Below are 21,922 nucleotides of genomic sequence, written 5' to 3' on the forward strand. Positions count from 1 at the left end.
ATCAAACCTGGTTCTCCAGATCAGAGTCCACCGCTTCAAACCACCGCTCTTAACCACTACACCACGCTGGCTCAAGCTGGGGTTGGGTACCTACTCAAGTCTGGACCCACTAATAGGACTATAACCCCTGAGAACCAGCATTGTCCCCATGAGCCACTTGATGCAGGGCCTTCCCAAAGTTTGGAATGGAAGACCTTACCATGCCTGCCGCAAGAACAAATGCATCCCAGATTCTCTAGAGACGTGAAGTTTTTTTGGGGGAGGGGGGACAGGAACATTTCATGGAAAAAATGTTTTCCCCACTGTTATTTTGGGGACTTCTTTTCAATTTTTCCAATCAAAATACAGGGACATTTGGGAGAACAATGAGTAAAAAATACTTGTCTTGTATTTCAGTCGTTCTTAAATGTATAGCATGAAATTTTAACGCAAGGGTTTTCTTACTCAGAAAGTATAACGTGAAAACGTCTGAGAACTTCCTTAATTTTTCCGATGGAGACATTGGGAGTAGGAGGAGGAAGAAGTTGGTTTTTATACCCCGCTTTTCTCTACCAACAGGAGTCTCTAAGCAGCCTTTCCTTCCCCTCCTCACAACAGGCACCTTGTGAGGTAGGTTCTGAGAGAACTGAGACTAGCCCAAGGTCACCCAGCAGGTTTCAAGTAGAGGAGTGGGGAATCAAACCTGTTTCTCCAGATGAGAGTCCACCACTCTTAACCACTACACCATGCTGGAAATGCTGGAGAGCAATGGGGAAAAAACCCTCTTAACAAAATATTTTCTTTTTTAGAAAGAGTGAAAGACAAGGTTTTCCCTCATTCAAAATGGACAGCATGAAAAAAATCGGGAAATTTTGGGAACACTAGAAAAAATACTGAAGATTTTGTTTCCCTTTTGGAATGAGTGAATGGAAGACCAAGCTTTACTACCACTGCTACTTTTTTTTTTTTTTTTACATAACCCAGGTCAGGGGTCTCAAAACTGCGGCTCCAGAGCCGCATGCGGCTCTTTGGCCCGTTGAGTGCGGCTCTCTGAACTTGGTTCGGAGCCCCTGATCTTGCGCCCGCTCGCCCCTGCAGCCGGGCTGCGGAGCCGGTGCGCCTGAGAGAGAGCGCGGGCGCACTGTCTCTCCCCCCCACACACACACCGTGGAGAATGGCCGGGTCCCCCTTTCCCTTGCCCTCAATGGTTGGGAGGCTAAAGCCTCCCCTCCCCTCTAGCCGCATGATTGCTGGGCGGGCAGCTCGGCGGTTTCTGCCCCCCCCCGCCTATCAGCTGTTGGGCGGGGAGGGGTTCCTTTGGTAGACCTGGCCTCCGTCTGAGTCCCATTGGGACGCCATGTCTACCCACTGGCTTTCTTGGCGGTAGACCTGTCTCCGAGGAGGGGAAAAGTCCCCCTTCAGAGGCCAGGTCTACCAATTGGCTTCTATGGGCCTCCGGAGGCCAGGTCTACTGCCAAGAAAGCCAATGGGTAGACCTGGCCTCCCAATGGGACTCAGCCGGAACCAGGTCTACCAATAGGCTTTTATGGTGGTTGACCAGGCCTCCAGACGAGGACTCCGGATGGGGAGGGGGAAACGGAAGGGACTTACAATTTAATTTTTATCAATAAATAAGATCACTATTAAGTATGATATCAAGTTTTATTCAGTGTACCTATAGTTTAATTAAGACTTAAAACTTAATTAAGACTTAAAACTTAAACTTAAAGTTTATTAAGTTAATAAACAGTGTACCTACCTATATAGTTTAAGTTTAAGAAATGTGGCTCTCAAAAGAAATCTCAATCGTTGTACTGTTGATATTTGGCTCTTCTGACTAATGAGTTTGCCGACCCCTGACCCAGGTAATCTAGTTACTTCATCCAGATCCAACTCTCATTTCTCCAATGGGAGGGATGATCTTAATAAATCACAGAACAACCCCAACTTCCCCAATTATAGGACAGATCCTAAAATTCAACCCAAAAGCAATACAGGTCCAGAAAAGCGACCAATGATGTTTGGCCCCAATAATAAATGACCAGGTAAAATAGTGTAACATTGGCATCCTAAGATGGGCAATCTTAGTTCAGTTCTCCCCCCCCACACACACCCCAGAAGTGTTCCTCCCTCATTGCAGTACTGAACATCCCATTTGTGTAGCCCCCTTTCTTCCCTAGTAACATGCCCCCAAACAGATATTGCCTAAGGACCCCTCATAAAAAGCCTGATTCTATTCTCCAGTCACAAGACTTTTTCTGCAAGACCCCTCTGTGGAAGCATCTAATGCACACTCGTGGATTGCTGCTCTAACAAACTGTGTCCCTCCATAACCTAAACTGGATGTAAGATCGCATGGGAAAGGTAACCAGTTCCGCCCCCCCCCCCCCACCACACACACACAATAGATACCTTTGCTCTCCTCCTGAAGCAGTTTACTTGGGCTAGTGGCTGGCATTCTGTCGTGGTTACTAGGGTAGATGGTCCCTCTGACCTCTGACGGGCTGTCACTGTTGCTGACGCTCCCATTGCACTTTGGAGGACTTTGACAGCTAGCAGCAGGCATGCTGTCGTCATGCCTCTTGGAGTCCTGGCTACTGGATGGATTTGGATGTACGTTCTCCACAGCTGGAGGATAATAATAGGGATCCTTGGGATAAATGGTGACGCTCGTGTTATCGGTGCTCCCGCTGCAGTCGGTGCATACAACTGGCAAGCTGTACCCTGGGTAGAGAGAGACAAAAACAGAGGGGGGGGGGGAAGCAATGAGTTGGCAGTTGGAGCAGCTACATGATAGAGGAATGGGCAAAGCCAATTTTGTGGGCTGGTTTGTTTTCTCAGAGCTCGGAGTAGTCTTTTCATACTTGATGGTAGTCGAAGCTGTGTTCTTGCAGCAGTATTTAAAAAGCCAGAGAAGGGCTGAATACAGATTACAGAAAAATCTCATCTTTCTAAAAAAGGAAACTCTCCAGTCCCTATGGCTGTAAAGACACTGAAATGAGTGGACTCTGGGGAGTCAGAGGCAACACAGAATAACAGCAGCCAGGTGTGGGGCTCCAGTACTCCGTATTTCACCTTGGGGCTAAAGGTAAAGGTCCCCTGTGCAAGCACTGGGTCATTCCTGACCCATGGGGTGACGTCACATCCCGACGTTTACTAGGAAGACTTTGTTTACAGGGTGGTTTGCCAGTGCCTTCCCTAGTCAACTTCCCTTTATCCCCAGCAAGCTGGGTACTCATTTCACCGGCCTCGGAAGGATGGAAGGCTGAGTCAACCTTGAGCCGGCTACCTGAAACCAACTTCCGTCTGGATCGAACTCAGGTCGTGAGCAGAGCTTGGACTGCAGTACTGCAGCTTACCACCACTCTGCACCACGGGGCTCTTGGGGCTAGCAAGATGAAAATAAATTATGCAAGATAAGAACAACCAGGCAATATGCTTAGATAGTGTCGTTTATGCAGGTCACAGAATCTAGCTTTTTTTGGTTGCAGAATCTGTCTTACGTTAACACAGAATTTTTATTTCAGCAACAAAACACAGGTCGGCAGAAATAAGACAGTAGCCAGAGTCCTGGGTTGGGAACCCATGTCTCCGCTTAATAGCTGCAAAGCAGTTGTGCAACTGGAAGTGGGGAAACATCAAAGGGAAAGGGGTGCTTAATCTTTCCCCTGTCTGTGGTGCTTCTCCTGCAGTTCCCTCCTCTAGCTGCTTGGCCTTCTGCCAGCATTCTAGATGTGTGTTTGGAAGAAGAGGAGGAGGAGGAGGAGTTGGGTTTTATATAACAATTTTCTCTAGCAATTGTAAGTCAGACTCAAACTGGCTTACAATCGCCTTCCTTTCTTCTACCCACATCAGACACCTTGTGAGGTAGGTGGGGCTGAGAGAGTTCGGAGAGAACTATGACTGGCTCAAGGTCTCCCAGCAGGCTTCATCTGGAGGAATGGAGAATCAAACCCGGTTCAGCAGATTAGAGTCCAACGCTCATGTGGAGGAGTGGGGAGTCAAACCCGGTTCAGCAGATTAGAGTCCCCCGCTTCTAACCACTACACCACGCTGGGGAAGAATGTTGCAGGGTAAAGCTACTGAGCTGGAGAACGGTTAAGAGCCCCCTCCCCAGCCACCATTTGCTTGCTTCAAGCCAAACATTTTAATTTCTTCTACGTCTGCAATTAATTAACTGCTCATAGTCTGGAATTGACAACTGCAGAACTCATAAATTGTGTTTTGCTGTAGACAGCAAACTTTGGAAGGGCTCCAGAAGGTCCACTGGACCTTCTGCCAACCTTCTGTCTTTTCTTGCCAATGGCAACTAATTTGATACATGATATCAGATGAAGCATTCTGGGTCACAACCCTGGGAGAAGTTCTCTTACCTTCACCCCTCCTGAAAGGGACAAGACCCAGGTGGAAGTATGAGGCTCTGACAGAGCTCCTGCTTATTTCAGAGGAGTCTCTACAGGAAAACTTCCTAGACAATTGTCTTTTTTTGGACTAACACAGCAGGTGCTTTTTGCAACTTGTTAGTTTTATGCTGCTCACCAGTAACTGGGGGGAGGAAACACAACCTGAAACCTAACACTGATGGATAAAACACATTTCTCTGTAAGTTTTAAACCGTTGCTTTGATTCTCTGGTGGTTTCTGTTAATGTGAATGGACACAAATGGCTCCCTTGAAAATCACACTGCGTACCTGTCTTGTCTGTAGCAAGCATCCCATTAGCTACATTGTCTGCTTTCCAAGTTTCTTTATTATATCCAAGGTATAGTTTTGGCTGCTGATAAACAAGAGGGGAAGCCTCATCAACCATCGGACTCTTCTCTGCGTCAGTCTGACAAATACCTGCAAGAGAATGACAATCTAGCTACTGATTACTGGCACCACAAGCTTCTGAGGATGAGGAAAATACTAGATCTCACATCAAAAAATGAAAACCCAGATTTCATGCTGACCAAAAATCATGTGCACATTATTATTATTTTGCTGTCAAGTCACAGCTGACCTACGGCGATCCCTGGTGGGGTTTTCAAGGCAAGAGACGTTCAGTGGTGGTTTGCCATTGCCTGCCTCCACATCACGATCCTGGTATTCCTAGGAGGTCTCCCATCCAAGTACTTGCCAGGGTCGACCCTGCTTAGCTTCTGAGACCTGACAAGATCAGGCTAGCCTGGACTATCCAGGTCAGGGCGTGCACATATTAGGAGGAGAAAATCACTGAGGGACGTAATAACTGTACCAGATAATCCATTCCCAAAGCCTAAAATAAATTCAAATTCCTGCCCAAATTCACCAAAACAAAATCCAAACACCTTTATCAGTAGAATTTTGTTCCAGAGTTCTCACTGACAAACAGAGTGAAGGCAGAATTGTGGAAAACCTATGCATATAGCACATTGTTGCATGTTATAGACTACAGAAGCGTCTCTGCTTGCCTGTATGGCCACTGTGCGTGTGATGAATGAGCTCCCTGACAAAGCTCCTATTCTCTTTAATCTAGCCCTGCAAAGCAGCAATTCCCAAACAGTGAATCCAAAGAAACTGCAACATCCTGGAGCCTTATGATGGGTCACAGCACAAACAACAAAAGGCCATGTGTCACGAGGAACAACTATTTTAATTCTTCTGAGGTCTAGAATGGGGGAGTTGAAGGAAATGTCCCTTTGCACAGCTATGACTCCAAAGACTGAAATACACCAAGAGGGCTCTTGCAACTACTGGGACACAAGGGCAAGGACTCTTCATCACTCCAGTAAGTATAACCAGAATACTAAAAGGAAAGCGAGCATGGTGTAGTGGTTAAGAGCGGTGGTTTGGAGCAGTGGACGCTGATCTGGAGAACTGGGTTTGATTCCCCACTCCTCCACATGAGCGATGGAGTGGGGAAACAAATCCAGTTCACCAGATTAGCCTCCAACACATGAAGCCAGCTGGGTGACCTTGGGCTAGTCAACAGCTCTCTTAGAGCTCTCCCAGCACCACCCACCTCACAGGGTGTCTGTTGTGGGAGGGGAAGGGAAGGTGATTGTAAGCTGGTTTGATTCTTCCTTAAGTGGTAGAGAAAAGTCGGCGTATAAAAAACCAACTCTTCTCCTTCTTTCCTAGATTTGAATTCCCGAAAAACTACGAGCAGAGCAGGCTATCCCATTTGTGGGATCTAATCTAATCTATTGTATTCCTTTCCCACCCACAATTTCACAAAGTATTGGTTTCATAATAAATGAATAGCTTGACAGAATCCTACTTTTACTGTTTGTGATTTGCTGGTTGTGACTATAGCGGGGGGGGGGGGGTCAAACATAAGGCCCGCAGGCTGGATCCGGCCCCTTGAGAGTTCTTATCTGGCCCGTGAGCCAGCCCCCTCCCTGCTCTCGATCTGGGCTGGCGAGGCATGGGCTGGCCCGACCAAGTGATATTTGTGTCACATTCGGCCCTCGTAACAATTGAGTTTGACACTCCTGGACTATAGAATATTAATGTGTGTGAAGGAAAGTCTGCAGGGAAAGGTATGTAAAGATGATAAGCAATTATACTTACAGAAAGGGGCACAAACATGTCATGCTTGTTGGCTCCGATTCGGTTTTAGATGGGGGCAGCTAATCTGCATTGTAATTAAGACCACACACCTATCCTCAATGCAAGACCCATCCAGTAGATCCCAGACGAGTATTGCAAGTGGGACTGAAGATGCTCTCCAGCATCCCTATTGTCTTCTGCTCCTTGCTAGATCTGAGGGTTCTCTAGAACATTTGTAGAGTTACCCTCATCTATTAAAATGAGACATGTATGTTTACTATCATGATTAGACTAGCGCTGTCCCTGACACTACGTGCAGGGAGTTGATGGCATAGGAGATTTTGTTGAATGTGCTGCTGGACTTTCAATCCCTTAAGAAAAAGCAGAAGTAACACAGTTTCATCAGCTCAGGCTAGCTTGATCTTGTCAGATCTTGAAAGCTAAGCAGGTCAGCCCTGGTTAGTAAATGGATGGGTAACCACCAAGGAAGTCTAGCGTTGTTACACAGAGGCAGGCAATGTCAAACCGCCTCTGTTCGTCTCTTGAAAACCCTACGGGGTCACCTTAAGTCGGCTGCGACTGGACGTCTCCTTTCACCAACACCACAGAAGGAGAGACTTTCCAAGTCATACCATTGCTTTGTATATGCCCATTGGGCTGTTGGCCATTCTCCACTTGGACCACTGCTTCCTGTCTGTCTGAAAGTGTTCCTTGGGAGGACAGATAGCTTGGCACATCAGGTGGTACAATGGTCTCATCTAGAAAGAGGGGGGAAAGGTGACATACTCATTCCACATTGTACCAAAACCATAGCGGCTTACAATCACATTCCCTCCCCCTCCCCACAACAGGAACCTTGTGAGGTAGGTGGGGCTGAGAGAGTACGGAGAGAACTGTGACTAGCCCAAGGTTACCCAGCTGGCTTCTTGTGCAGGAGTGGAGAAACCAACCCGGTTCATCAGATTAGTCTGCCGCTCATGTGGAGAAGTGGGGAATCAAACCCAGTTCTCCAGATCAGAGTCCACTGCTCTTAACCACTACACCATGCTGGCTCGTGAGGGGTATGCAGTAAACAGATGCATACTGTGCCTGCCTAAATGGAGAATCACATTTCAAAGGCCAGGGTGTGAGTTCTTTGGTTCTGGAAAGGGTTTTATTATGGTTCCTGCAATCAGCAACTATTTGACTGATTTTCATTTTACAGTGCTGGTTAAAAATATGTGCCATGTGCAAATCAGGTCTTCAAAGCTAGGAAGCACACCAGGTTTATATAAAAGAGGAGCCAAATGGCTTAATTTACACACATTCGTCTATGTAAAAAATATTTATGTTATCCCAATTTGGGAGGACAGCATCAGCTGCTACTTGCCACATTTGCAGAAAATTGTATCGCTGTTTTTTAAGCTGCAAACAGCACCAGAAAAGAACCCCTCCAGATCTGGGTTCCGTTACCCAAAATGGCTCTGGGCCTACCTGTGTTTGTTACGCTGTATTCTTCACTCTTCTTTCTGGTCTGATAGATTATGCATACCCAGACCAGAGAAGTCAAGACGATGCTGCAGACTACCGCAATGGTGATGATCCCAACCGTGGTCCCGTCCTTCCGGCAGCCAAGCGTCGGCAGCACATTGACTTGGCTGTGCGCCCGCTCAGTTCCGACAATGTTGGATATTTCACAAGTGTACTTCCCATCATCCTCCATCACTACATTCCGGACAATGAGCAGTTGGTCGCCAGGTGTGAAGTGATGCCTTTCAGTGACTATCAGAGGCTGGTCGCCCTTCAGCCAGGTGATGCGGGGAGGCGGGCTTCCGGTCGCTTTGCACTGCAAGACCACAGTTTCGCCCACAGAGACAACGCGGTCTTCCAGTGGGTGAACTAAGCTTGGTGTCTCTGCAAGAAGCCAGATATAACCTGTTAACCTAGCCATGGTTTAGGACATTGCTGGCTAATCTAACAAAAAGTCAAGAGAATTCTCAAATTCACTCTGCAGAAGGCACACAGTTCTTATAAACTCCTTGGTTTTGTACTGTAGTCTGACTCTACTTGTACTATGTAGTTACAGGTAACAGTTTAAGATGTACCCTTTATATTTTCCTAAATAATGGTGAAGTAACTTATCACTTCAGGTGTTTCCAGATATAAATGTGAGCGCTGCCTCAAATGGAGATTCAAAAGAGGCAAATTAATAATGGCAGCCCACAAACCCAAACAGTACCATGTTCTAGTTTAATCCAAGCAGTTTGCAACCCTAACAAAAGAAAATTATCCAGGATTGTATAACCCCACATGGCAAGAAGGACCATTGTTTTCTAGTAGTAGAAGTTATTATTTCTCCGTATAGGCATGGAAAATGAAAATTCAATGTAATTCCCAGAAACAGGTTTCCCAAATTTGTTCCAAGAATTCCCAGACATTTTGACTGCATAAAACTCCTCCAAGCAAGACAGAAGGGATGTTTTGCCAGAAGAGTCACCTTATAATCTATTTTCTTCTTACTCAGCACCAGCCATGCACTCCTGAAAATAGCAACGGTGATTTCTTATGATGTTCCACAGAAACAAAGTTACCTATAATACAAGAGGCAGTCCCATGGCAACTCATGGGGGAAGGGAAATCCCACCCCCCTGTTTGCCCCCACTTCCTTGCCAAGAGGTTTGTTTCCCAAACCCTCTCGTTGCACATTTCCTCCCCTCCCATAGGTCAATCCTTATATTTTAAAATAATTTTGCACTTTTTTTGCCATGTCTGTGCATGTGCAGGTATCCTAAGGCCATTTATGGCTGTTTCCTCACGGTCACTCCGCTGAATGCTTCGGGGCTTTGCTTTGATTATGCTTGCGTTTTCCAGCCATCAGAGGTTGCCTTGCTCTCCCCGTGTGTTTCCCCCCTGCGTTTTCTGGATGCTAGCTAAACACAAATCCAGAAAATGCGGGCAAAACGTGCAGGGAGAGCGAGGCAACCTCTGATGGTTGGAAAATGCAAGCATTATCAAAGCAAAGCCCTGAAGCAGTCGGCAGGGCGACCGGGAGGAAACAGCCATGTATAAATGGACTAAGTTACACGGGGGAGGCGGTGCTAGCTCCGTATGTTCCTTCCTTTGCTATACTCTGCATGAGTGGAGAAGGACGGCTGTCAAGGAAGCAAGCTGGCTCACACAGCCGGCTGGCACAGGAGCATCAGCAGCCCACCACTTTGTGAGTGATGCATGTGGGAAGTTTGGCTATGGACTTCAGTGCAACTGCTCTGCATTCGGCACCTTAGAGTAGACTCTTTTGTGGATTATCTGTTCTCCAAAGGGAGGGAGTACAGGATATTGACCAGTTTGCCAGTGCCACGTACATGGGGTCACAGGGTGGATCTGCCCTTTACTTTCAATGTACCCACTGTCCATTCAGCCTACCTGAAAGGGAGCAAATCTCCTTACCTAGCACAGTCAGCGTGGCGTTTGCGGACACCGAACCCGCAGAGTTCTGAGCAGTGCAGCTGTAAACGCCCATGTCCTCTATCTTCACGTCGGTGATGAAGAAGACATCGTCATCCGGCATGACGTGCATCCGACGCTCACGAGCCGCAGGGAAGTCGGTGCCGCCATCTTTCTGCCAGGCAATTTGTGGGGTAGGGAAGCCACCGGCAGCACACTCCAGCCGAGCTGTTGTCCCCGTCCGGGCCGTAATGTCATGAGGGGTTTTGATGAACGATGGCAACACTGTGACGGACGAGAGAGAATGACAATGAAAAGATTTCCTGGATGACACTGCTATACTTACTGATTTAGGTACTTCTACTCCACTTTTGACCCCAATGGTGACCCCCAAACAGCTTGCAACATCATTCTCCTCTCCTCCATTTTATCCTTACAACAACTACCATATGAGGTAGATTAGGTTGAAAGACAGTGTCTGGCCCAGAGGTCACCCAGCAAGCTTTCATGGCAAAGTGGGGATTCACTTTGGTATCTACATAAAAATAAAAGAGCCAACTCTTTCCAAGATAAAAAAAGTAGAGACGGAAAAGGGCTGCAATACCATTTTCTATTTGACGTTATTTTTCTCCCAAGATTTGATGTTTTCCACATGCTGCAGTATTTCGAAGTGACGTTCCCTCACCTGTAGGCTGAGGTAGAACAGTCCACTCTACCAACTCACTCTGCTGTATGTGCAGAGCAGGCTTTAAAAGCTTCCACTGGTTTTAAAAAATGTATTTCGATATTTACAACCCACTCTTCCCCATAATGCAGACTCAGAGTGGCTTACAAGATGGCTCCCCCACCCACTCCAATTTATCCTCACAACCATTACACTGTGAGGTAGCTTAAGGAGAGAAAGAGACTAAACCGGCTCACAGTCACCCCCAGCGTGGTGTAGTGGTTAAGAGCAGTGGTTTGGAGAGGTGGACTCTAATCTGGAGAACCGGGTTTGATTCCCCACTCCTCCACATGAGTGGCGGAGGCTAATCAGGTGAACTGGATTTGTTTCCCCACACCTACACACGAAGCCAGCTGGGTGACCTTGGGCTAATCACACTCTCTCAGCCCCACCTACCACACAGGGTGTCTGTTGTGGGGAGGCGAAGGGAAGGAAATTGTAAGCTGAAAGTCAGCATATAAAAACCAACTCTTCTTCTCCTTCAGCTGGAATTTCAGCCAGGGTCTCCCAGATTCTAGTCTGGTGCTCTAACCACAACACTACGCTGCCCCACTGAAGTGCTGCCAACCCTCATGAAGCGTAAAATATAAAACCTCCTAAAAGATATGTGTTAAAATTAGCCAAGGAAGGGTGGAGGCCAGTACCAAGAGTTAGACACTATGACAAAAAAGGGTAAAGCCCCCAAAGGTGGAGGTGGGGGTTCCCCAAATGCCTGAGCTATTCCCAAGGGATGTAATCTTTATACAAAGATAACCATGCTTTCTGGGCATGCAATGTCTCAGAAAGAGTGCTCTTCACAGTAAAGAGCTAATACGTAAAACGTGTCAGGACCTGTCTTTCATAAATATAGATTTGTATCATTTGAATTGTGTCCTGTCTGTTGCGTTTTCAGGTCAACACCTGAAAATATGCTGTTTAGATGATCTGCAATGAGAAACTTTTCCGAAGGCATGGATCTAATGCAGTGTGAACACAGCTGCACTAAAGAGCCACCGTTTCCCCCTTCCCCAGCATCCCACTATGCCCCCCAAGATTGTGAGTCAGAAGACTCCCAGGAACACCATGGGAAGTCAAAATGGGGGGCCTGCAGCGGGAGAGGGGAAATTCGTGGGAATCACCCTCCCCCTCTTCTGTAGCCGAAAAAGAAGTCAACGTGCCTCCCAGGAGCAGGAGTATAGGCCCAAAGCGGAAGTCATTCCCAATATTCTTTGTCATTTCCATCTTTCTGCTTCTTACTCACCATTGACAGTCAGTAGTGCTTTATGAGAGTAGGTAGAGCCAAAGTGGTTGGTGATGATGCACTGGTAGTGTCCCTTGTGGGTGAAAGTGACGTGGCGCAAGAGCAGAACAGTGGTGTATTCCGTCACCATGTCATCCCTGGCCCGGACGTGGGCAAAATTCTCCATCTCCGCGTGGTGCAGTATTTCGTTGTCCTTCTTCCAGGCGAAGGTCATAGGCGAACTGCTGCTGCTGGCTGCCGAGCAGGTGAAGCGGATGTTCTTGCCCAGGACGGCTACTGTCGTTTCTGGCTGAACTATGATCTGGGGTTTGGGGAAATCCTCTGAAAAACAACCAAAGCATTTTCATTACTTTTTTTTAAAGATGCAATGGACACAAAAGTGGAAACCCCTACTCCAACTCCCTGCACAATGCAGGAAATTCACAACTACCTCCCTCTCATGATCAGCTTCCTCCCACCCGCCAATCCTAAGAAACATCGCTGCTTCATCCAACCCTTGATTTTGCAGTTCAAATACAGTATAAAACACCCCCAAAAAAACACACACAACTAATTTCAACCTTGATGGTTCAATGTTTCCATCATACAGCTTCACTTTACTGCAACTCTAAACTGAGCATCATTTGTATTTATGCAAATGTGCCATTGCCTGCCCCTCTTGCCCAATGAAGGTGTACAGAAGTAGCTAGCAAGAAAAATTCCAGAAATGACCCAACGTATACATTGGGTCGAATCCCATGAAACATTTCCACTTGCACCAGAACTCTTGCACAAGCAGAAACACAAGACAACCATTTTGAGTAGTTCGTTCGTTAACTTGGCAGTATCTTGTCTTGTGTTTCTGCTTCTGCAAGACAGAACACAAGGTATATTTCAGCATGTGTACACACTCTGACTTTCTTTGCTCAAATCATACAGCCCTGTGATTTTCGTACATAGTGACACTGATCAGAAATGAAAAATCGGCACTTCGTGTTACAGTAGCTGTTGCACAATCTTCTAGGCAACGGAACTGGGTTACATCAATAGTTCTCTACCACTACTGACTTGTGGGATCCAACCCGTTTTCTGGTTGCAAGCCCAAGGATATTTATCAGCAGAACACCCTGGTACAAGCTGCAAGAGCAGCATTAACGAGGCATCTGGCCAAAGTGAAATCTATCGATCATCCGAGGCAAACCCGGTGTTCTTCAGTTGACTCACCATAGCCAAACCATTGTAGCGAGGAAAAATGCCCAAGGTTTAATAAATAATATGTCCCCAAAAACGCTATTCCCATCCTTGTATGCCAGCCGGTCATTGTGACATGGCCTCAAAACTGCTGCTACCGCACGATGACATCGCTAATTTGTTTAAGAGTTACAGCAACTGTTGCAATTAACGTCAGCGGTGACAAGTGCTGACAGGCAGGATAGCATCCTGGCACAAAGATGTCGGAGGAACAGCAGATGCATCTGCTTGTCACCCTTCCAGAGCGAAGGCTTGTGCTCGTGGAGCCTGACACAGGAGACTATTTGGTTTAGCCGAGTTCCAAGCAGCTTAATTTATTAGTCACACAAAAGGCATCTCTGATTTCAGTGCTACTCAGTACTTTTCAAGAGCACAGACATGGGGAAAAGGGGGAAATCAAATGGCTCACTCGCTACCGAATCACGTCCTTCTTGAAAAAGAGAAGAAAAAGAGTTTGGCAGACCAACTTATTAAACATGGAGAGCCAATTCAAATGTGGGAGAAACAGCACAAAGGACTTTCTTTGTCTGGATCATAGGACAACCTTCAGAAGTCGCCTTGCTCTCCCCTTATGTTTTCCCTGTGTTTTCAGGATGCTGTTTAACCCTGACTTTAAAGTCTGCCTTGATTTCTTATACACGTCCTCTTATGGGCATGAAAGCCTTTTTTTTTTTGTTTTTTTTTGCGAGTGCAAGACTATCAATGGAACAATAAAATGATCACAAATGACCATGTGAGTGTTTTCATGTTCTTATGACCCCTGCATTGAGATAGACAGAAACAAATCGGTTGGGGGGGGGGGTGTCCATACCCTACTCTCCTTTGGCTGTAAAATGCCCACTCAGTTCAGATCAAATGAAAGAATCGCACTGCGGGACTGGTGGGGGCTGGTGATATTTTTTTTAAAAAAAAATACACCACATCCAGTTATAAAGCAGTGTTTTCACTTGACTAGACATGATAAAAAGGAGATACGAAAGTGTTTGGCAAACTCGCTGAAAGAAGAGCAAAGGACAACTGACTGCTCAAATGGATGCAGAAAGCTGACCCTGGAAATGTTACCTTTCCTGATTTCTCCAGCCTTCACAGTGAGAACTGCTGGACAATGGAAGAGGTTCAAAGGATAATTTGTGGCATCTCCAATCATGGAGGCCTTTTTGGGGAGGATGGATGAACATATGTCTGACAGGATTTAAATTTAGAATAAAAGCCTGATGCAGGAAGAGGAATGGACAGCATAAACTTCAAAATGTCTCCAAATTTCATAAATGAGCATTAATGTGGCAATTAAGGGGCCTCTTCTGAATCCAAATCAGCTGTGAAATCTAAGAAATGCCACACGGGCAAGTGCATAAAACAGTGCTTGATGTTGAAACAAACATAGCAAGAGATCCAATCCTATGCCAGGGGCTTAAATCCCAGGTAAATTTGCATAGGACTGCTGCAGTCATGGCAGAACAACACTGGTTGGTGGTGTTGCAGCTTCAAAAGAAAAATGGAGGCCCATCCTCTCATTCCTGATCTGGCACGCATTCCCAAGCCTGCAATAACTAGATTTGCAGGATGCTACAAAAGGTTGTGACCATCTGTCAGCCCTTGGCCCACAGAACCAGAAATCACCACAAAGTCATATAGAGTCCAAACAGATGGCTTTTACTGATCAAATAGGCATACAGTGCAAACGAATAAAATGACAGCTATGAGAGGCTCACTAGCTGGGAGATATTATAAGGCAGGAAAGGCGGGAGATTACACGCATGAATACAGTTTCCCAGGAGCTGAGTTCCCAGGCCTAGGTATGCGACCTTGGGGGGCAGACAATACAGCACAGAGACAGAGGCAATAACGAAACCGAGATAGCAGCCTGACATTCTGCTCCCCTCAAGGCCCCCTCCCAGTTCGCAAGGGGGCTGGCCTGTCCGGGTAAGCAATGTGAAAGGCGTCGACGAGGTCGGGGGCGGAGACATCCCGTGCGCGCACCCATTCGTCATAGGCAGGGGGGAAATGTTTCCAACGAACTAGATATTGCAGATTGCCATGGTGAATACGGGAGTCAAGGATCTTGGAGACTTCGAAGTGTTCTTCCCCCCCCACCATGATGGGTTGCGCAGGCGGTGGGTCCGGATGCCACCGTGGAGAAGCAACATGGGGTTTGAGGAGGCTTATGTGGAAAACAGGATGCACACGCCTCAAGGATTTGGGGAGAGCCAGTTCCACTGTGACAGGGTTTATGACCCGAGTAATGGGGAAAGGGCCAATGAATTTGGCGCTGAGCTTATGGCACGGTTGGGTGGAACGGAGATTTTTGGTGGAAAGGTAAACCAAAGCACCCACTTGCAGATCACCCCCGGGGGAGCGATGTTTGTCAGCTTGCGCTTTGTATTTACGTTTGGCCCGGTCGAGGTTGCTAACGAGCCAGGGCCAAGTGGTACGGAGGGCGTGTGCCCAGGAGGCAATGTCGGGGTTCCCCTCCCCCTCTACATCATCTGTAGGAGCGATGGGACTGAAATCTTGTCCATACACAGCAAAAAACGGGCTAAAACCTGTGGATTGATGCATGGCATTATTGTAGGCATATTCTGCTAAAGGTAACAGTTCCACCCAGTTATCCTGGTGGTAGTTAACATAACAACGCAAATAACATTCAAGTACAGCATTGACACGTTCAGTTTGACCATCAGTTTGAGGATGGTATGCACTAGACAATCCCTGTTCCACCCCCACCAACTTGAGGAAAGCTTTCCAAAACTTAGAAACGAAACCACTTCCGCGGTCACAAATTATTTTACGCGGAAACGAATGTAAACGAAAGATATGCGTCACGAAGAGGCGGGCCAGTTTCTGAGCAGAGGGGATCCCTGCGCATGGAATCAAATGTATTTGCTTAGAAAACAAATCAGTAACAACCCACAACACAGTTTTACCCCCACTGAGAGGGAGATCAGTCATGAAGTCCATAGCAATCACTTCCCAAGGTCTGCTGGGCGTTTCAAGAGGTTGTAGCAGTCCCGGGGGTTTGCCCTGCGATCGTTTCGCAGCGGCACAAACGGGACAGCTGCGGATGAAGGAGTCAATGTCGGAACGCATTCCCCCCCACCAGAACTGTCTGCGCAATAAGTGAAGGGTCTTCAGAAACCCAAAGTGCCCAGCTGTTTTGGCTCCATGAGCTAAATGTAAAACGTCCTTCCGGAGAGCTTTGGGTACATACAATTTTGAGTCTTTGTACCAGGACCCCCCTTGTTCCAAAACACCAGGAGGTAGGGTATGAGCGGAACGTTCTAAAAGGCACTGGTCCCGAAGGACAGTTAAAAAGGATTCGGAGATGGGGATTTTGGAGGGAGCCCCCCCGTCGGTCATGGAGATCTGAGAAACAGTTATAGGGCTAGTGCTTACGTGCGGCGGCGCGCAGACTGCAGGCGGCTGAGCGGTCGGAGGGGTAGGAGGGGCGGGAACTCCGGTCTGTTGCGGTGGCGGCTGGGCAGCCGGTTGGGCTGGCGGAGCTTGCGAGTTAGGGAAGGTGTGCTGATGCTGGGATCGGGTTTGCACAGCCAGCATAGGTAGGGCCCCACGTTGCATAGGGGTGAACAGAGAGTTGGTGGGTCTTTCGAGTTTTACCGGATATTGTGGTAAACGGGAGAGGGCATCCGCGAGAACGTTCTGCTTCCCAGGGATGTGCTTCAGGGTGAAACGGAACTGAGCAAAGAACTCCGCCCACCGTTGTTGTTTCGCCGATAGCTTATGGGACCCCGTGAAGGCAGCTAGATTTTTGTGATCGGTCCAAACTTCAAAGGGTACTTTAGACCCTTCCAAGAATTGCCGCCATAAAGTCAGTGCATGATGAACTGCAGAGGCCTCTTTCTCCCAGATGGGCCAGTTTAATTGAGCGTGCGCAAATTTTTTTGAAAAGTAAGCGCAAGGGTGAAGAAGACCGTCCGGTCCTTGCTGGAGGAGAGCCCCTCCCATGGCTACATCGGAAGCATCGACTTGCACAATGAACATTTGATTTGGGTCTGGGTGCCGTAGCACCGGCTCCGAAGTGAAGAGGCGTTTGAGGGCCAGAAAGGCGGCTTGGCATTGTTCAGTCCATAGGATTTTTGCGGAGGGCAAGGCAGCCGAGCTTACTTTTCCCTTAGTTTTCAGCAGGTCCGTAATGGGTAGAGCCACTTGGGCGAAGTTAGGGATGAATCCCCGATAGAAGTTTGCAAATCCCAGAAATTGCTGTACTTGCTTACGGTTGGTGGGGGGAGTCCAATCGAGAACGGCTTGGACTTTGGCGGGGTCCATGCGAAGACCTTGGTGGGAGATGATGTATCCCAAAAACGTGAGTTTGCTTTGGTGAAATTCACACTTAGCTAGTTTAGCGAACAGTTGATGGTTACGCAGGCGTTGTAGAACTTCCCTGACCAGAGTCACATGCTCGTCCACAGTTTTCGAATAAATGAGAATGTCATCTAAGTAGACCACCACCCCACGATATAGAAGGTCATGTAGGATTTCATTGATGAGTTGCATGAAGACCCCCGGGGCCCCTTTTAATCCGAATGGCATTACAAGGAATTCATACATTCCGAAACAGCTAGAGAAGGCAGTGAGGTGTTCATCTCCTTCGCGGATACGGACTCGGTAGTAGGCTTCCACCAAGTCTAATTTAGAGAACACACGGCCTTCCTGTAATTGTCCCAAAATATCCGATATTAATGGGATAGGATAGGCGTTGGTCTGGGTAACCGCATTGAGCTTTCTGAAGTCAATGCACAGGCGAAGGTCGCCCTCTTTTTTCCGGACGAAAAACGCGGGGGCCGAGTTTGGGGCATTCGAAGGGCGAATGAACCCTCTGGCGAGGTTTTTGTCCAAAAAGTCCCGGAGGACAGTGCGCTCGGAAGCGCTCATAGGGTAAATCTTACTTTTGGTTAATGTGCAGTCCTTTACTACTTCAATCGCACAGTCTGAGGCCCGGTGGGGGGGTAAGGCATCACATTCCCTAAGGTCGAAGACATCTTCAAAGTCCCGGTATACAGCGGGTAGAGCCGGTGGTACTGGGGCAGTAGAGGTTAATGCTGGAACGGGCGGAAATGGCAGAGCAAAGTTTTGCCGATGCTGGTCGCAGGTGGGACTAGCGAAAGAGATAGTGTTTGTTTCCCAATCAATACTGGGACTATGTCCTTTAATCCAGTTAATTCCCAAGACCACTTCAAATCGGATAGGGGCTATAGTGAAGTCTATTTGTTCCCAGTGGGAACCAATTCCCATTGCCACCCCTATGGTGCGGTGATCAACTGGACCCCCCTGGAATTGGCTCCCGTCCATTTGAGCAAATTGGACGGGGGCGGGTAAAGCCTCTGAGTCGGCTCTGAGTGCAGCAAACGTGGCTTCGCTTATGAGAGTGCGACAGCAACCGGAGTCAATTAGTGCTTTGACGGGGATTTGTGGACCTCCGTTAAGTTGTTGTAAAACTGCATCCACGTAGACGGTGGAGTCCACTTCTTTTATTTTGGTAGGAGCATTCGGTTTGATAGGAAGATCCTGAGAGGTCTGTGGAGATGCTCCATTCACCACAGACCGGAGCCGTTTTTTGACAAGTCGAGGGGAGATTCCAGGTTTAAGGCTGGAGAAATCCAAGGGTTTTCCTCATCCGAAGAGGGAAAGCTGTCCCCCAATGGGGCACTTGTAATCCGAGACCCGGCGGGGTCGTTGGAAGCAGGCAGGGAGGCTGGGTCCCCGGCATGGAGTGCAGAGGGTGTGGGCCTTCCCGGAGCTGCGCTGCGGGTGGCCGCGGTGCCTCTGCGTGGTGGACGACCTCGGGCGCGGGTTGTCGTGCTGGGACGAAATAATTCCTGGCGGCGTGGGCAAACGGCTGCAAAGTGGCCCATTTCTCCGCATGTAAGACAGGCACCCCTCTGAAATCGGGCTTCACGTTCCTGGAGCGGACGTGGGGGATTTCGTGGGACGAGCAGTGGTGCCTTGGGTTGAGGCTTTTGGGTGCCCTTCTCCTTGTGCTTTTGACGGACGAGAGAAATAAAGCGGCGGCGGCTTTCCACTTCCTCGGCTAATAGGATCCAGCCTTCGAGGGTATCGGGATCGCCCCGCATGTAAGACCAGTTCAGAATGTCAGGATGCAAGGCTTCCCTGAAATGATGGATTAGGGTGGTCTCGGGCCAACCTACAATTTTACTTGCCAGTCGCTGAAATTCATCGGCAAATTCCCGAACTGTAGCAGAGCCTTGTTTTAATTGTAAGAGTTCCGTTTTGGCTCTTTCCCCCAGGAAGGGGTCCTCAAACCTCCTTCTCAGGGCAGTCATGAAGTTGTTGAGGGAACGAATCGCACGAGAGCGGGTGTCAAACTGGAGGACCATCCAGTCAGCCGCTTTGCCTGTCAGGAGGGAAGCTACGTACCGCACCCGGCTATCTTCCGTGGGGAAAAGTTGACCTTGTTCTCGCATATAACTGTCCACTTGATGCAAGAAACAAGGCAAAGTCTCAAGAGATCCGTCATACGTAGTCCTCAATTTGAGTTGCTTCCAAGGGCCGGGCGCGGGTTGACCCGGTTGCACGGGTGGTCCGGGCGGAGGAGCAACAGGAGCCCCAGGAGGTAAGGGTGGAGCAGGCACATTAGCGGGTGGTTGTACGGGTACCCCCTGACCCGGTATCGGAACGGGCTGTCTCTGAGCTATCAGGGTTTGTTGTAATTGCCTGTTCTCTTGAAGCATAAGTTCCATTACTTCCTGGAGTTGATCAACACGGTCGGAGAGCTCCCGATTCTGGGCTCGTAAAAGATGAACCTCCTCACTTGGGCCACCAGTAAGATGAGGCTTACTGGTTCGGAAGCTCGTGGCCCATTGAGAGCTATCCCCATATAAATCCTCGTCTTCAGACTCATCTGAGTCTCGACGTCGGTCAGCCAAACGGCGTGCGCGTTGGGTCGCACGCGACGGGACAAACGCCGGGGAAAAAGTTAGACCTGATAGTCCCAGTACATAGTCCTTGGGGCGCGTGTCCACGTTCGCCTGATTCCTAATCCTTGCTGCAGCCGCCCTGGCTGCTTCCGCCGCCTCTCTCTCTCTTGCGACCCTAGCCGCTTCGGCGGCTTGCTGATCCGCAAGAACTTTGGCGTTCTCAAGTCTTAGGGCAGTCTCTGCCGTAATGCGCGGCAAAAGTTCTGTCTCGAGGAGCAAGAGTATGGGGTCAGGTTCCCCGCCCAGCAGAGGTTGTACTCGAACCGCCAGTGCGGATGCCTCGGCTCCAAACGTCGGGGTCAAAACTTGAGCCAAGGTGGCTACCGGGGTGTCCTTTGTACATTCCACAAGGAGAAGAGCGGTGCTAATAGCGACTCGCTTGGCCTCAGCCTGGCAGCTGGCCGCATCCGGGATCAGGGAAAAACCCTCCGGCGGGGCTCCCGCCATGGTAGAAAGAGTTTGTCGAGAAATAAGATTATCCAAAAGTCCAGTTAATATTTGTAAATCCTCAGTCGCCAATCGGGCATCGTCCAGTAATTGATCCAAGTCCTGAAGATCTAAACGAGCATCAGTATCCTCCGATGTTAACATCCAGAGACGTCCTGTAAGAGATTGCCACTGCGCCTGTACCAGTCCCCTCAAGCGGCAAACCTCTCGGGTCGTCCGGAAAAGTTCAGCGATTAAGTCTTGTAACAGAGTAGGGTCCTCTGAGAAGGGCTCCAGGGTAGTAGATCACCTGGAGAGCTGCACAGCTCCCATCCAAGTGGCAGGCGAACCCCCCTGGGCTCCAGCCTGGCTAGGAGAACGGTGAAGATGAGAGATAGCTGTCATAATGTCAGCCCTTGGCCCACAGAACCAGAAATCACCACAAAGTCATATAGAGTCCAAACAGATGGCTTTTACTGATCAAATAGGCATACAGTGCAAACGAATAAAATGACAGCTATGAGAGGCTCACTAGCTGGGAGATATTATAAGGCAGGAAAGGCGGGAGATTACACGCATGAATACAGTTTCCCAGGAGCTGAGTTCCCAGGCCTAGGTATGCGACCTTGGGGGGCAGACAATACAGCACAGAGACAGAGGCAATAACGAAACCGAGATAGCAGCCTGACACCATCTTTGTCAGCATGCTTTGGAGGCGTCCCCTTTTTTGAACACAGTTAAATTGCAGGGCTGCCGTAGAGGTTTGTCAACATATGCCAAACAGCCTGTTGAAACAAGTTGGACAGATCAGTTATACTCTATCGTTTGGGGCACTTTCAGTGTTTCTTTCTTCAACCCAAAGTCAATAATCCTGACAAGGTCACCTCTTCTAAGAATGACATTTTCTGTCACTTTTTTGTTTACTCCTAAAACATGGCAATCCACATTCCTCCAGGTTTTACTGAAATTAGCACAGTATGGCCATGCATCCCTGTAGTGTTAAAGCCATTTTAGGGATGCCACGAATTTCCACAGCCAAACGTCCCCTGTTTGATACTCTTTATCAGACTGGCATTGAACAACTAGAACAGCTACCAAATAGGTTTGCAGCTGCCTGTTCCTCAGATTCCATCTCACAGCTGATAGAGGAATCAGCTGAGAGTCATGTTTTGATCCTCCTCAGCAAAACAGTTAGCGAGGTTGCAAAAGGGAGAGGAGATACAGCTCATTTCTTCCCTTTTCTCTGCAGCCTAAGCTGCCAGTTTGGGGTGGGAAGAAGGGAAATCAGTTGGGTTTTGATCACTCCCCCACCCCAATTCTTTACCTCTCAGCAAGTCAGAGAGGCAGAAAAGATTCTAGGATGGACAATCAGAGGATCAGCTGGGAGCCCCTCCAGATCACTCAACCCCCCAAAAACCTTGCTGAGTACGGAGCA

General features: G+C 48.3%; 1 protein-coding gene across 1 annotated transcript in view; it reads right to left on the reverse strand.

Moving 5' to 3' along the window:
• LRIG1 (leucine rich repeats and immunoglobulin like domains 1) overlaps positions 1-21,922 on the reverse strand; it is a 108,406-nt gene that overhangs the window by 584 nt on the left and 85,900 nt on the right. The window contains exons 12-17 of the mRNA XM_056846696.1: positions 11,879-12,199; positions 9,918-10,199; positions 7,965-8,384; positions 7,124-7,249; positions 4,671-4,820; positions 2,392-2,703 (exon numbers count right to left, since the gene is read on the reverse strand). Of these exons, the coding sequence (XP_056702674.1) occupies positions 2,392-2,703; positions 4,671-4,820; positions 7,124-7,249; positions 7,965-8,384; positions 9,918-10,199; positions 11,879-12,199 (1,611 nt within the window). The remainder of the gene's footprint in view (positions 1-2,391; positions 2,704-4,670; positions 4,821-7,123; positions 7,250-7,964; positions 8,385-9,917; positions 10,200-11,878; positions 12,200-21,922) is intronic.

The sequence above is a fragment of the Euleptes europaea genome, chromosome 1, assembly GCF_029931775.1.
Source record: "Euleptes europaea isolate rEulEur1 chromosome 1, rEulEur1.hap1, whole genome shotgun sequence".
Lineage (NCBI taxonomy): Eukaryota > Metazoa > Chordata > Lepidosauria > Squamata > Sphaerodactylidae > Euleptes > Euleptes europaea.